The sequence below is a fragment of the Populus euphratica genome, unplaced genomic scaffold (assembly GCF_000495115.2).
Source record: "Populus euphratica unplaced genomic scaffold, PopEup_1.0 scaffold68.1, whole genome shotgun sequence".
In the NCBI taxonomy this organism is placed as follows: domain Eukaryota; kingdom Viridiplantae; phylum Streptophyta; class Magnoliopsida; order Malpighiales; family Salicaceae; genus Populus; species Populus euphratica.
The window spans coordinates 774,474-788,349 of NW_011499901.1; the positions used below are offsets into that span (position 1 = coordinate 774,474).

Genomic DNA, 13,876 nt, shown 5'->3' on the forward strand with positions numbered 1-13,876 from the left:
AATTAAAATTTTAATTTAAATTAAATATCAAATCGATACCAGATTAATCTATGATGTAGTCGTCAAATAATATAATACTGGAATCTACAGAACCACTCAATAATATAATTTAACTTTGGTCCATGATATTCTGCAAGCGATGCTTATTTGGCCGCTGAAGAGCATAATTGCACAAAACAATAGACGAAAACATGCCTTGACGATATCCTCGAACGGACTAAACCAAGAAGAAATACCTTGTGATATAAATCAAGACTCTAACAAGAAAACAAGCTGACCATGAATCAAGTCACTAAGTACTAAGAAATTTTAGCATCACAGGAGAATCCAAGAAACTCTCAAAGCTTCCCATTCCTTTATATAACTATAGAGGCAATGGGAATTTGTAATTAGACAGAAATGATGAGTAGGAAATCATATCGGGACTCCCATTTTCTTTTACTTCTTGTTGCCTTTGCCATTATAGGAGTCATCAATGGCGAATACTTGATCGGGGTGGGGAGTTATGACATGACTGGTCCTGCTGCCAAGGTTAACATGATGGGTTATGCTAGCATGGAACAGAACAGTGCTGGTGTGCATTTTAGGTTAAGAGCTAGGACTTTTATTGTGGCTGATCAGAATGACCAGAGGGCAAGGTTTGCTTTTGTCAATCTTGATGCTGGCATGGCTTCACAGCTTGTGACTGTTAAAGTACTCGAGAGACTAAGATCAAGGTAAAATAAAGGGCAAGCAATTCTATTAAATGACACAGGATGAAGAAGTTATTTGATTAATATACACTCATAATAATCTTGTCATTTTGGTGATTAATGTGAAGGTATGGAACTTTGTACACGAAAGACAATTTGGCCATCAGTGGCATTCATACCCATGCTGGGCCTGGAGGTTATCTGCAATATTTACTCTACCATGTTACTTCTCTAGGCTTTGTCCAACAATCTTTTGATGCCCTTGTCAATGCAATTGAGCAAAGCGTAGTTCAAGCCCACGAGAATCTGAAGCCTGGCTCAGTTTTCATTAACACAGGTAATCAAGTTAATCAAGCATTGTTTTTTCCATTTATGAAGTGAGCTAGCTTAGATTCTGCAACTAGACTGCTTTCCCAGTTCGAAAACACATGGCAAATTGCATTACTCTTGTTTTAATTTTCAGGGAACGTTGAAAATGCTGGAATAAATAGGAGTCCAAGTGCATATCTACTTAACCCAGCAGAAGAGAGGGCACGATATCCAGCCGATGTTGACAAAGAAATGACCCTTTTGAAGTTCGTAGATAATGCTAGTGGTAAGAGCATTGGAGCATTCAGCTGGTACGCCACTCATGGAACCTCAATGTCTAGAGACAATAAACTCATCAGTGGAGACAACAAGGGTGCTGCCGCTAGGTTTTTTGAGGACTGGTTCACTTCCATCGAATCCAACTCATCACGTAGCGTGCCCACGCCTTCAAGTAAGCATTTCCATCTTCTGCAATATTGAATTTTTATACCAACCCACAAAGATAGCTCAATAGTTGAAGGACGCGATGCTCACCGGTGAAACCATGGTTCAAGGCTCACTTCTCACAGTTTACTAGAATAGAATCTCGAGTTGTTAGAACTTACTAAGGATCGATTTAAAGTTTTTCTATGGGCACAACCTGAATTAAATCTCGAGTCAATGAGCTTATAAGATAATCCACCAGACTGAATCGAGTCTTGTGATTATGGATTACACATCTGTAAGGAATTTATATGAATTTATACTACTTGATTTGGACGATGACGAAATGAATTCTTTGGTTACAATTATTCTTTAGTTCTTGTAATAATGTGAGCATGGATGGATCCGTTATGTGCATCTACTAGATATAAGCAAATTGATCAAGAAAGTGCGATCCATCAAGGCTACGGGAGGAAAACCATGCGATAGTTCAACTAGCCGAAGCTTCAAGGCGAGGAAAAGTGATGGATCGCAGTTTGTAGGGGCATTTTGTCAATCAAATGTTGGAGACGTCAGCCCAAATGTGCTAGGGGCATTCTGTACTGATAGTGGAAAACCTTGCGACTTGAACCACTCTTCATGCCATGGAGATGTCACCCTCTGCAAAGGCCGTGGACCTGGGTACCAAAGCTTTCACTAACTAGACTTAAATCAAATGAGCCCTTAAAATATTAATAAGCTTAGGCTTGACTCCATGGATTTTTTCATCAGATACCCGGATGATATATTGAGCACAAAGATCATTGGAGAGAGGCAGTTCAACAAGGCCGTTGATCTGTTCATGTCTGCCACCAAGGAATTGACTGGAAAGGTCGACTATCGCCACGTGTACCAAAACTTTAGTGAAATGGAAGTGGAGCTAAGTGGAAAGACAAAGGTTAGGACTTGTCCTGCAGCCCTCGGTCCAGGTTTTGCCGCTGGAACCACAGATGGGCCTGGCATGTTTGGGTTTCAACAGGGCGATACGGAGGTCAGCACCTTATTCTCGTTATAAAAAAATGTTTATTGGCTATTTAAAGCTTCCTTGAATGTTTTTTTCGGAATACATTATTGGAAAGAATTTCGTTCATTAAATGATTTTGGAAAGAGTATTATGTAAAATTAATATTTACCTTTTACTTTAGATTTTACTTGTAAACAGACAGTAGAGTATTTATTATCCTTGTTAGGGTGGCTGTGTGCATGAGAACTGATTTAACCAATGCTTACAGATCAACGAGCTTTGGAAAAAAGTGAGGGACCTCTTAAAAGAACCAAGTCAATTGCAGGTGGAATGCCAAAAGCCTAAGGCTGTTTTACTATCCTCAGGAGAAATGTTTGAACCTTATGCGTGGACGGTAAGACATCAAGGACTGTGACTGGACTGGCTTGAGTGTCCGCATGTGTTGCCTAGTAGAGATTTATTTTCAATTAATTGTTGCTTCAATCTTATGCAGCCAGAAATTCTTCCCATTCAAATTCTTAGGCTGGGAAAATTGATCATACTGTCGGTTCCAGGAGGTTTGTTTTCTTTCCCTCTGTAATGAAATGACTTGATTTACAATTAGTGCCAAAAAACAAGCTGCCGTGGCTCTTGACATTTGCAGAGCTCACGACAATGGCTGGTCGTCGACTGAGGGAAGCAGTAAAGGAGACATTGGTAAGTAACGGAGGAGGAGAGTTTGACGACGAGACCCATGTTGTAATAGCTGGCCTGACAAACACTTACTCTCAGTATGTTGCGACTTTTGAAGAATACGAGCAACAAAGATATGAGGTATGCCTTGGAGAGTAATTTATGAGGGTTCGCCAGAGACAGTAAGTCCAGGCATTGAACGTTTTTGGTCTCATTATGAGATAAAAAGATGAGGCTATAAGAGTAGCAAGACAAGAGTCCCATGAATCTTATGCGTGGCTTTCACTTAACCGATTTGATCAGAATCCATGCCTGTGTCAAAAACTAGAACTTGAAAATGTTGTTTTGGAGAAAAACATATATATTACTAGCCACATGCTAAACCTATTATGATTTTGCAAGCTAATAATGAATCGTGCAGGCTGCCTCAACACTCTATGGTCCTCACACATTATCAGCATACATTCAAGAATTCAACCACCTGGCACTGGCAATGGCTAAGGGGAGGAGTGCCCTACAGCCAGCAGACTGGTCACCGCCAGATCTTTCCTTGAAAGTACTCAGACTCTTAGCTGATCCATTTCCAGACTCGCTTCCCGGGGGTAAAAAGTTTGGTGACATTAAACAAGATGTCAGTGAACCAAAAGGAGGTTCATTCAAAAAGGGGGATAGACCGAGCGCCACGTTTTGGAGTGCTAACGCGAGGAATGATCTATTAACAGAAGGCACATTTGCAGTAGTAGAGATGCTCCAAGGACAACGATGGATTCCAGTTTATGATGATGATGATTTCTGCTTGTATTTCAAGTGGAAATTGGACAATAGCAGTCTCTACACTAGCTTAGCAACCATCGAATGGGAGGTGCCAGAGGAGGCTAGCTCTGGAGTGTATCGGCTAAGGCATTTTGGGTCATCTAAGAAAGCACAACACTCCCCCATTGAATACTTCACCGGAGCATCTAGTGCATTTACGGTATCATAATCGAGGAGATTTGTATTAAATGTTCGTTGTTATAAAAAATAAAAAAGAGCTTCCTTGAATCCAAACTATGCTTTTATTGATATTCTAATAGAATCTGCCTTTATTTGTTTGAAGATCAAACCCCACAAACATCGTGCAAATAGAAGGGCAGACGCTTAAACGAGAGCCTTCAAGAATCATGATGTACGAACACCTTTGGAGTAGCTTGCTTGTTTGTCCATCCAAATTACACATCGGAGACTCTTTCCTTCAAGTAATAAATCGAAGGCTTTGTTAATGTCTTCAAAATCGACCTCATGGGTCACAAACTTATCCAACTCCAGTTCCTGAAAGAGAAAAAACACTTTGTAAGCAAGCACGCATCTGCAAAACAAATTAGAATTAACATGCCAAAGCATAAATCACCAAGGGGAAAATACTTAAATGCTTTATATGACCACTTGGGACGAGGAAAATCCTCGAAACTGTAACATATACACAAAGTCTTGTGCCTCTAATAGCAAGAACAAAAAGGGAGGTTACATTATCAAGCCAGTTATATTGTTGGATAACGGGAGTTTTACTTAAGCCATGATAGGCAAGAAAAGAAAAGCTCACCTTGTCCATGTATCGCTTTAGGAGAGTTGGAATATCAGATTTAGCTTTGAGACCACCAAACAAGGCTCCAGTGAGGGTTTTCCCATTCCCAACGACATCCGCACACCGAAGGGAGATCAATGAGTCTGATTTTTCCACTCCTAAGATGACTGTCTTTCCCCATCCCTGAATTACACAATGATTTGCAAATAACAAGATTACCCAGCATACACAACCATGTAAATAAACAGTCATTACTGCCTATACAACTGTGTTAAGCTCCAGCGTAGAGTAAATACTCAGAAGCCTAGAGGAAGACTAGAACATTGACATAAATGAAATGGCATTTTGGAAGCAAGACCTTTCGACTGCAAGCATATGCTTGCTCCATCAAGGACACCAAACCAACACATTCAAAGCAATAGTCTGCTCCCCCACCAGTCATTTCATTGATCACCTGTTCAACATGGTAAGAAGAAAACACTTCAGAATGAACTACTCAGTGATCGGAGAGCGAAGCACTTATGTCAAAAATTCTAAATCCTGATTTTTCCAAACACCCATTTACCCCTCCATTATTTTTGCTCAGAGAAAGGAGAGCTACAAGGGGAGACTTCTAGGTGCTCTTTGAAAAGGCATATTATAGCAATTTTAGAAAAAATGCATTTCTATGTTATAGGGTTCCCATCTCGAAGCTGTGAAATCACAAGTTACTTCTGTATTCAGAAATCTGGTTGAAAGCATGCCATAGCCTCTGAATCTAGTAAAAGCTATCTATTCCTTGCATTTAAGGCATGAGGTTAGCTAACAGGCAGTTAACGTGTTTCCTCTAAACAACAAGCACAAACCATCGTTCATAAAGCAAGATCTCATCTCAAGCTAGCAGACGAACACGCACTTCTTCAGCTCTTTCCAATTGCTTTCCAACTCATGATTATTAATATAGAAAATAAACAATAAGGTAAAAGGATTGAGAGGAAAACCTGGCTCACAGGTTTATCCCCGCATTCTCCAACATTGACAAAGTCTGTGACTCCAAATTTTTTTGCTGTGGGGAAATGAAAATAAAGCATCAAACATAAATCATGCAATACACTCCTGACATTAATTTGATGACATAAACTGCTTGTGATCCATCCTAGCCAACCCCTGTTCTCATGATTATCGTGAAATGAAAATGCAGAAACTATAACCACTTTATTATTAAAATTTTAATATCATATCAAAAAATCATTTCAAAAATTTAAGATATCATAGGTATAGGTTAATAGAATGAGTCTATATTATTCTGCTTGCATGTGTGCTCATTTAAAGAAGTGATTCACGTCCTAGGATTTCAATCTATGAAATTTTGTGAAAAAATAGCATCAATGAGCCCATAAAAAGTACTCGCCAATTTCGAACTTTTCTTGATTCACATCCACCCCTATAATCTTAGTAGCGCCGCTTATTCTGGCACCCTCTGCAACCTAGAGAACAACCAAATAGCCATGACGTTATCCCAGCAGCCTAACATATAAATCAGAAAAGAGATAGATGTGTAAAACAGCACATAAGCATATATTCTCAAGAGATCATACTGCTAAGCCGATTGACCCAAGCCCAAATATGACAACAGTTGACCCAGCCTCAACATTTGCAGTTCTCCATGCAGCTCCAACCCCTGAATACCAATTCGTGGTCAATATTGTAAAAATGTTAAATAACTATTTTAATTCAATAAATTTAATAGGTAGCTAAAGTTTTAAAATAAAATTTATATTATTTTTTAATATATTTTTTAAAATAAAAATTCATTGGGTTTAAAATTTATATAGACTCACGTTACCTTACGTTTAATTTTTATCAAATAAATAAGGATAATGAGATTCGAACTCGTGACTGCTTGGTCATCAAGATTCTAATATTATATCAAAAAATCATATTAATCCAATAATTTAAACTATCATACAAAATCTCAACATATAATTTATATTATTTTTTAACAAATAATAAATAATCATGCATTATTTAAAACCAGGTGAAGATAAGCACATAGGTTCGGCTATCTTGTCCAAATGCATAACTTAAAACCAGCTCCGTTTCTCCAAACAATACATGCATAGAAATGGTTGAAAACGGTGTAAGCAAGATAGTCAAGAATTCATAGCAGGGAGTTTGGAGATCTGTAAAATTTCAAGAGAACTCAACTAAATCACCACTAGTCTTAATGAACTTGACCAAACATGAATTAGACAAAATGTGTCAGAGTTTTGCAACAGGGGAGATTGTAACTTTATATCATGAGTCAGTGGATTCCCGTACCTGTTGATACTCCACAACTGAGTAGGCATGCTTTACTTGGTGGGATTGAAGGATCAATCTTTACAATATGGGCTGTGTCCACCACTGTATACTCACTAAAACTTGATACATTTAGGAAATGGTATAGAACCTCTCCTTTTAGGTCAGTGAATCTACTGGTCTTATCTCTAGGCATCCAAGGAGAGAGCTGGAAGGGAAGTTTCGAACAAAGGTTACTCTTTTTTGATTTGCAGTCTGCACAATCTCCACAATCTGGCAAGAATACAGGAATCACAACATCTCCTTCGACAACCTCATCTACATCCTCCCCTACACTCTCCACAACTCTACATTAACACAAAAAAAATTAATTGGAACTTGTGTTAGTTGACCAAACATGCATATGATCAGAAGCATGCTCAAAAGCAGCAAATTATAACCTGACACCTACTATGAGTGTTTTTTTTTTTTTTTTTGCGGCAGCTGTTTTTTTTGCCAAACCACAAATTTCTAGTGATTGATCACTACACGAAACAAGCGCAGTTTAAAATTCTCGGACTCAAAAAAAAAAAAAATGTTCCATCTGAAGGTTATCTTCATATGTAGTGTAGGGTAGTGATATATGAAAAGAATTCAGAGCATTCAATACTCCACGAGTTATAAAAATAAAATAAAAAATCGAATCCGAGCCCATCAAAGATGATAGTATTAACGTTATAAGCTCAAAGCTGTTTTATACAACGCTTAACAACAGATAATTTTATTTAATTTATAATAAGTTTTGGAAACCACTGTATTTGGATTTAAAACCCCATTATTAACTTTTACATTTTCGAAAGCAAAAATAGAAAACGAAAATGATCCCATACAACAAGTCAATCTCCTTTTTCTCTAGGCTAGCAATAGAGTTGGTTCGGATAAGCTTATAGTGAAGCAGTCAATGCTCACTAGGAAGGAAAAAAATAACTGTTTGATTCTTTGACAAGAATACAAATTGAATATTATTAAACTCCCTATTCAATGCATTGAATCTTTGAAATCATGAACGGCAAATAAGTTTTTGTTTTCAAAATAATCACCGGTCAATACTGTATTTCTATATGCATGGTTTTGAACTGGCCATGAGAGGGCACAGTCGATGGCAACAGAAGGTTAGTTGCAGCTGTCAAAGCTACAGCCTTCGGGGCCCCTTGACTGGATCTATTAAGAAAATGGAAGCATATGGGTGCTGAAAATTACTTGGATTAAATTATTAAGAATAGTTTGAATTGCGGTTTATGTCAGGATTAGACGTTAGGTAGAGGGTGATTGGTGAGGGAGAGATGTGTCCATTTGTAGCATGCAGTCCACATCAGAATTGCCGTTCAAGCAATCATAATATTATTCAAATATTTACAAATTACTATACCATTGGAAAAGAAAACGGAATCCATTGAAGAATGATGGAAACCATGAACCAGTGAGTGTGAGGAAAAGAAGTGGATGGTGTTTTTTCACTTACCCGATAGCCTCATGGCCAAGTATTCTAGGAAAAATAGCAGGAAGATCCTTCAACAAATGACAGACAGATAGCACACAGTTAAAATAAAAGTTGTAATATATTATGTGGCTGTGCTTTCTGTTTTTCCATAAGTAGAAAGAGATTCTGAGATTGATCAGATGAAGTGAAAACCTTCAATTTCCAAAAAGTGACATCACTTTGACAGAGAGAGGTGCAGATAATTCGAACACGAACTTCATGATGACTCGGAGGAGCCACGATTATCTCCTCTATTACGAGAGGCTCTCCTGGTTTGCGAGCCACCGCAGCTGTACAGTTTCAAGCTACATGTTATGAACACGTATTTTCAAAAGCAAGATTTGTGCGTATACACGCACAGCTGAAAAGGGTTTTGGCTTACCTTTGCATCTAATTGGTTTCCCTGCTTCGACTGAGAATTTCTCTCCATCCATTGTAGCAACCAAGATACAAAACAGACTGGTAGCTGCTCTCTTGCTACAAAAAATTTGTAGATCTCTTCGGCTTTTTTAAGTAGTGAAAAATGTAGTGGTGGTTAGTAGTGGTAGCGACAGCACATTTTGTCCTGGTGTGGTTTTTTATTTATATTCGTTTGGCCAAGTTCCAAGTCTTTCTCGAGCAAAAAATCGTTTCTTGCCGTTCGGATTGTCTTTTTCTATTTGGAGAAACCGGTTTGGTTGCTTGAGTTGACTAGAAAAACTTATGAATCCGAATCTTATCTGTACGGTGTTTTAAGTTGACATGGCAAAAATCAATTATTTTATTGAGGTTGACTCGGTAAATTCAATCTAAACTCAGATGAGGCACGCATCAGGGAATTAAAACAAGTAAAAATAAAATAACACTTATTTAATAAAAATATTAACATTATAACACATGAACTAACTCAGTAACTAATAATCTAAGACCCGGTCAGTGTTAAGAAAATAATTAAAATAAATATTTTTTATTAATCTCTACTCAGTACAAAAAGTCAAGGAATTTAACAACTTTAGACAATCAAAAAAATTATTTCAATCACGGAATAAAAAATTTGATAAAGCATTCTGTGTGAGTGTGTGTGTGTATCTTGTTATACAACTATATAAAGTCTATTTAAATTAAATATAAAATATATAATTAAATTATCAAATAACTATATTTTATTTGGTTCCCAAACAAACTATGATAATTTTGCGTAATCAGAGCGTGTGTTCGGTTGAAAAAAGAGAAACGAAAACAGGAATCATGGAGGGGTTGGAAAAGAAAATTATGAAATCAAATGCACGCAGGAAGAAAACGGTTTCATATGCAAGAAAACCTCTAGCTAGTTACCTTCGCAGCTAATAGAATGGCCTTTCTGTCGAAGGTGAAGCAATTTTAATTTTTTTAATGTTCTTTTATTTATTTATTTTTGGTTTAATTTTTTGGACTTAATTCTATGAGATAGAACTTCTAATTGAATTAAGAAGATAAAATTTAAAATGAAAAGATCAAAATATAAAAATGGCAATCTCAGAATTTTTACTGCTTTTATTTTTCATCAAAAGTACATTTTGTTAATTTTTTTAGTTTGTGAAGCAAAGAGGGAAAGGAGAACTCATCGGAAAACGGCGAGAGAGTATTCATTTTGTCACAATTTGGCCATAGAAAATAAATTTTTTTGTTTTAACGGGTTTTTTTATTAAAAAAATAAAATTAATTGAAGATGGTTTCTCTCTCTAAATATATATCAGGAAATGTTGATGAAGTTCTTTTTTTTTTTTTAATGAGTGATTATGGGGTGTTTTGGAGTTGGTTTTATGAATTTTTATGATTTTTTTTTTAAATAAATTTTTAGGATGAAACCCCACCCTCAAGTCTCTCGGCGCCATAACAACTAAGAGATTCTATACAGCGACATATCTCCCCTGAAAAGACAAAAAAGCAACCATGCATTGTTTGTCCCTTTAGTCAAGTAAGAAGATAAAAAGGGCATCGCATGTGGTTTCTCCTTGCAAGCCCTGAGATATTTATTTATTTTTATGTTTTAAAAATATTTTAAAAAATAAATTTTATTATTATTTTAAATTAATATTTTTAGATATTTTTAAATTATTTTAATATATTAATATTAAAAATAATTTAAAAATATTATTTTAATATATTTTTAATCGAAAGCTACTGTTACTAACACTCTCAAATATCTTTTACTGTTTTAAGAATTAAAATATAAATATTTAGAATAAGAAAGGTGTGAATCCTCGCTCACTTATTTTGATGCATTTTTTTAATTAATATTTATATTTTAAAAAATTATAATGAGATTGTTGTAATTTATCTTTATTTCTTTTCTTTTGTATTTATATAAATAAGTTTTATTTCCATGATATTTATAAAAATAAAATTTACACGCTCTTAAAGAAAAAATATCAAAAATAAAATAAATAAAAATATTAAGATTAAAAAGCAATATGTATATTTTTTTAATCAAAAAACATGATATTTGAAAAAAATACACAATATTAACGTACTCTTTTAACATGTTCAAAATTAATTCGAATCTGTACCTACGGAACGTGAAAGGTCAAACTAGTAACAGCCATGCCATCTGTCTAAAAACACCCTTAGCTATGCTTAAAAATAATAGAGGGTGGTTAGATGAAGATTAATTGAACCTATTAAAGATATTAGGGTGGACCTAACCCATGATGCAGTCTTGGAATCTGCGTCATGGTTCGGAATAATTTTATCAGGTTAGAGTTTTGGTTGATAATTTAGTTATAGTTATTTATTAAAATGTTTTTTTAATATATTAAAATTATTTTTTATATTATCTTTTTAAAATAATTTAAAAATACTAAAAGAAACATTAATTTAAAGCAAAAATATTTAATTTTTAAAATAAAAAAACAAACAGCATTTTAGCCCAAAATAATATATTTTTTAAATTAAAATAATATCTTTTTGAATTATTTTTAGTCAATTTAAATTTTGATCAAGTTGATCAAGTTATAAGTTAATTTAACATGTTAGTTTGATTAATCAAGTAATTTTTTATATATTTAATTTGAGACTCCATTTAAATTGGATCTTGGATCGACGGGCTACGGTTGACTTGCAAGTTAATAACAATGGAATGTACCATTGAATTTTACCTTCCATATAAGACAGAAATTAAAAAAATAACCACACTCTCGTGATCATGATTATAAGAGTACCCAAGTTTTCTCTCTTACTCCTTGTCATTTCGCTTCGTCAGATGTTATATGATCAGACGCCACAATTTACGATAGTCTCACCGAATGAAATATATACTAGCTGGGAGGACCCTTCCCATTCCAAGTATTCATGGCTATAATTATTGCGACTTCGCCATGAACAACCATAGGTTCCCTACTCGTCTCATCCGCATGCAGCCGGAGGGGTGGGCTCCGTTACCTTTAACACTGCAGTTAACAGCATCTTGACGCTGGCAGAACCTTTGGGTCCGCATTCACACGTGCATATGAACCCATCGCAGAGACACATGGGCCTAAGTTGATCTCGTATGAGATGCGCCGTCCTCTGTCGAGAATGACAGAAGGTGAAAGCTTCGATGGTGGAAGAGCTAAGGGTCCCTCCTCGCAACAGGACTCCCTTCCAAGGACATTACGGGAACACAATTTCAAAGACACTAGGTGATATGCCCGCTTGATGTTGGAGGTTTGAAATATATTTATACGTTGTTGTTGATTTATGAAAAAATTAAAAAACAATTATGAAAAAAACTATAAAAATAAATTTTTAACCAAGTTAATATTTAGAAAATAAATTACAAATAAAATTTTAAAAAAAAATCACAACAAGAAAACAAACAAAAAAAATTGTATAGCAAAATACTGTAGCAATTTATAGTGTTTCATGAAAAAATTTATAGTAATAATTCTCAACCAGTTCAATATTAAAAATAAAAAAATTAATAAAGATAATTTTTTAAAAAATTCATGTAAGAAAATATTGTAGCAATCTATAGTATCTTAAATTAAAAAACAAAGTTAAATTCTCAACAAGTTCAATATAAAAAATCAACAAAGACAATTCTGAAAAAAAATTATAAAAAAATAAAAAAAAACATATGGAAAAACACTGAAGTAATCCATGGTGTTTAAAAAAACTACAGAGCTAAATTTTTAACCAGCTTCATATTAAAAAATAAAACCAGCAAAATTGTTTTTGAAAAAAACACAAAAAACTAAAAACATATGTAAAAAAGGTTAAAACTGAATTCTCAATTAGCTCAATATTAAAACAAATTGGACAAAGATAATTTAAAAAAAAAACAAGTGGGCAAACATTGTAGGAAAACAAAAATCATATAGAAAAACATTGTAATAATTTATGGTATTTTAAATAAAGAAACTATCAAGAAAAATTGAAAAAATACCATTTTAGAAAAGAAGAAAATTCATTTTATAAAAGGGAAAAAAACCATGCAAAAAAACATTGTTGTAATCCATAATGTTTTTTTTTTTTAAAACTACAAAACTAAAATTTTAACCAATTCAATATTAAAAAAAAATCAACAAAAATAATTTAAAAAATATAAAAACAAAAAAAATAATAAACATGTAAAGTCCAGAAAAAAGGAAAAAAGTACAAAATAAAAAAAAAAACAAACAAAAACGAAGAAGGAGAAGAAATAGCATGTGGCATGGGAAAAGCTATAATACTTTCTCCGTGCCTTTTAGAGTGTTAGTTAACTAGATTTTATGCCACACAATGTTACAAGCTTGTGGTATGTTTATGTGTTATTATGAGTTTGTAAAAAAAATTAAAAAATATGGAAAAAAGTTGTTATAATCTATAATATTTTCAAATAAAAAATTACAAAGCTAAATTCTTAACCAGCTTAATATTAAAAAATAAAAAAAACAAAGAAAATTTTGAAACCAATCATAAAAAAATGAAAGGAAAAAAAAAAGCAGTGAAATACTGTGATGATCTATAATATTTCATGATGAAATATACAATTGTAATTCTCAATCAACTCAATATTAAAAATAATAAAATTGACAAAGATAATTTTAAAAAATTATATGGAAAAACACTGTATCAATCAAAGTGTGTTTTAAAGAAAATAACAACGAAGTTAGATTCTTAATCAACTCAATATGAAAAAATTAAAATCGATAAAGATAATTTTAAAAAATAAAATAAAAATAATATGGAAAAATACTATAGCAATTCATAATGTTTTTCTTTTAAAAAAATACAAAACTAAATTTTCAACCAGCTTCATATTAAAAAAATAAAAAAAAATAATTCTAAAAAAAACACAAAAAAAAGAAAGAAGATAATTTTGAAAAAAAAAACAAAAAAAAAAGAAAAAAACATGTGAAAAAAGTTAAAACTAAATTCTCAACAACCTCAATATTAAAAAAATAACAAAGATAATTAAAAAAAAAATATGTAGGGAA

General features: G+C 33.7%; 2 protein-coding genes across 3 annotated transcripts; one reads left to right on the plus strand and one right to left on the minus strand.

The window, feature by feature from the left end:
- Positions 1-1,086: 1,086 nt before the first annotated feature.
- LOC105132884 (neutral ceramidase-like) lies at positions 1,087-4,140 on the plus strand. Its single transcript, XM_011036614.1, has 7 exons — positions 1,087-1,452; positions 1,850-2,105; positions 2,196-2,454; positions 2,696-2,821; positions 2,921-2,984; positions 3,071-3,240; positions 3,521-4,140. The coding sequence occupies exons 1-7, from the start codon at positions 1,254-1,256 to the stop codon at positions 4,079-4,081; spliced, it is 1,635 nt and encodes a 544-aa protein (XP_011034916.1). The 5' UTR covers positions 1,087-1,253; the 3' UTR covers positions 4,082-4,140.
- On the minus strand, positions 2,754-9,043 carry LOC105132883 (Zinc-binding alcohol dehydrogenase family protein). 2 transcript variants are annotated; one of them, XR_843657.1, is made up of 11 exons: positions 8,842-9,042; positions 8,613-8,749; positions 8,442-8,488; positions 6,962-7,287; positions 6,238-6,320; positions 6,051-6,126; positions 5,641-5,705; positions 5,019-5,114; positions 4,679-4,843; positions 4,068-4,407; positions 2,754-2,779 (listed from the first exon to the last, which is right to left on the minus strand). XR_843657.1 is itself a non-coding variant. In XM_011036613.1 (10 exons), the coding sequence occupies exons 1-10, from the start codon at positions 8,891-8,893 to the stop codon at positions 4,258-4,260; spliced, it is 1,197 nt and encodes a 398-aa protein (XP_011034915.1). In that variant the 5' UTR covers positions 8,894-9,043; the 3' UTR covers positions 4,209-4,257. The 2 variants fall into 2 exon arrangements, 1 of the variants encoding a protein (XP_011034915.1); XM_011036613.1 differs by lacking the exon at positions 2,754-2,779 and having other exon boundaries at positions 4,209-4,407; positions 8,842-9,043.
- Positions 9,044-13,876: the final 4,833 nt, after the last annotated feature.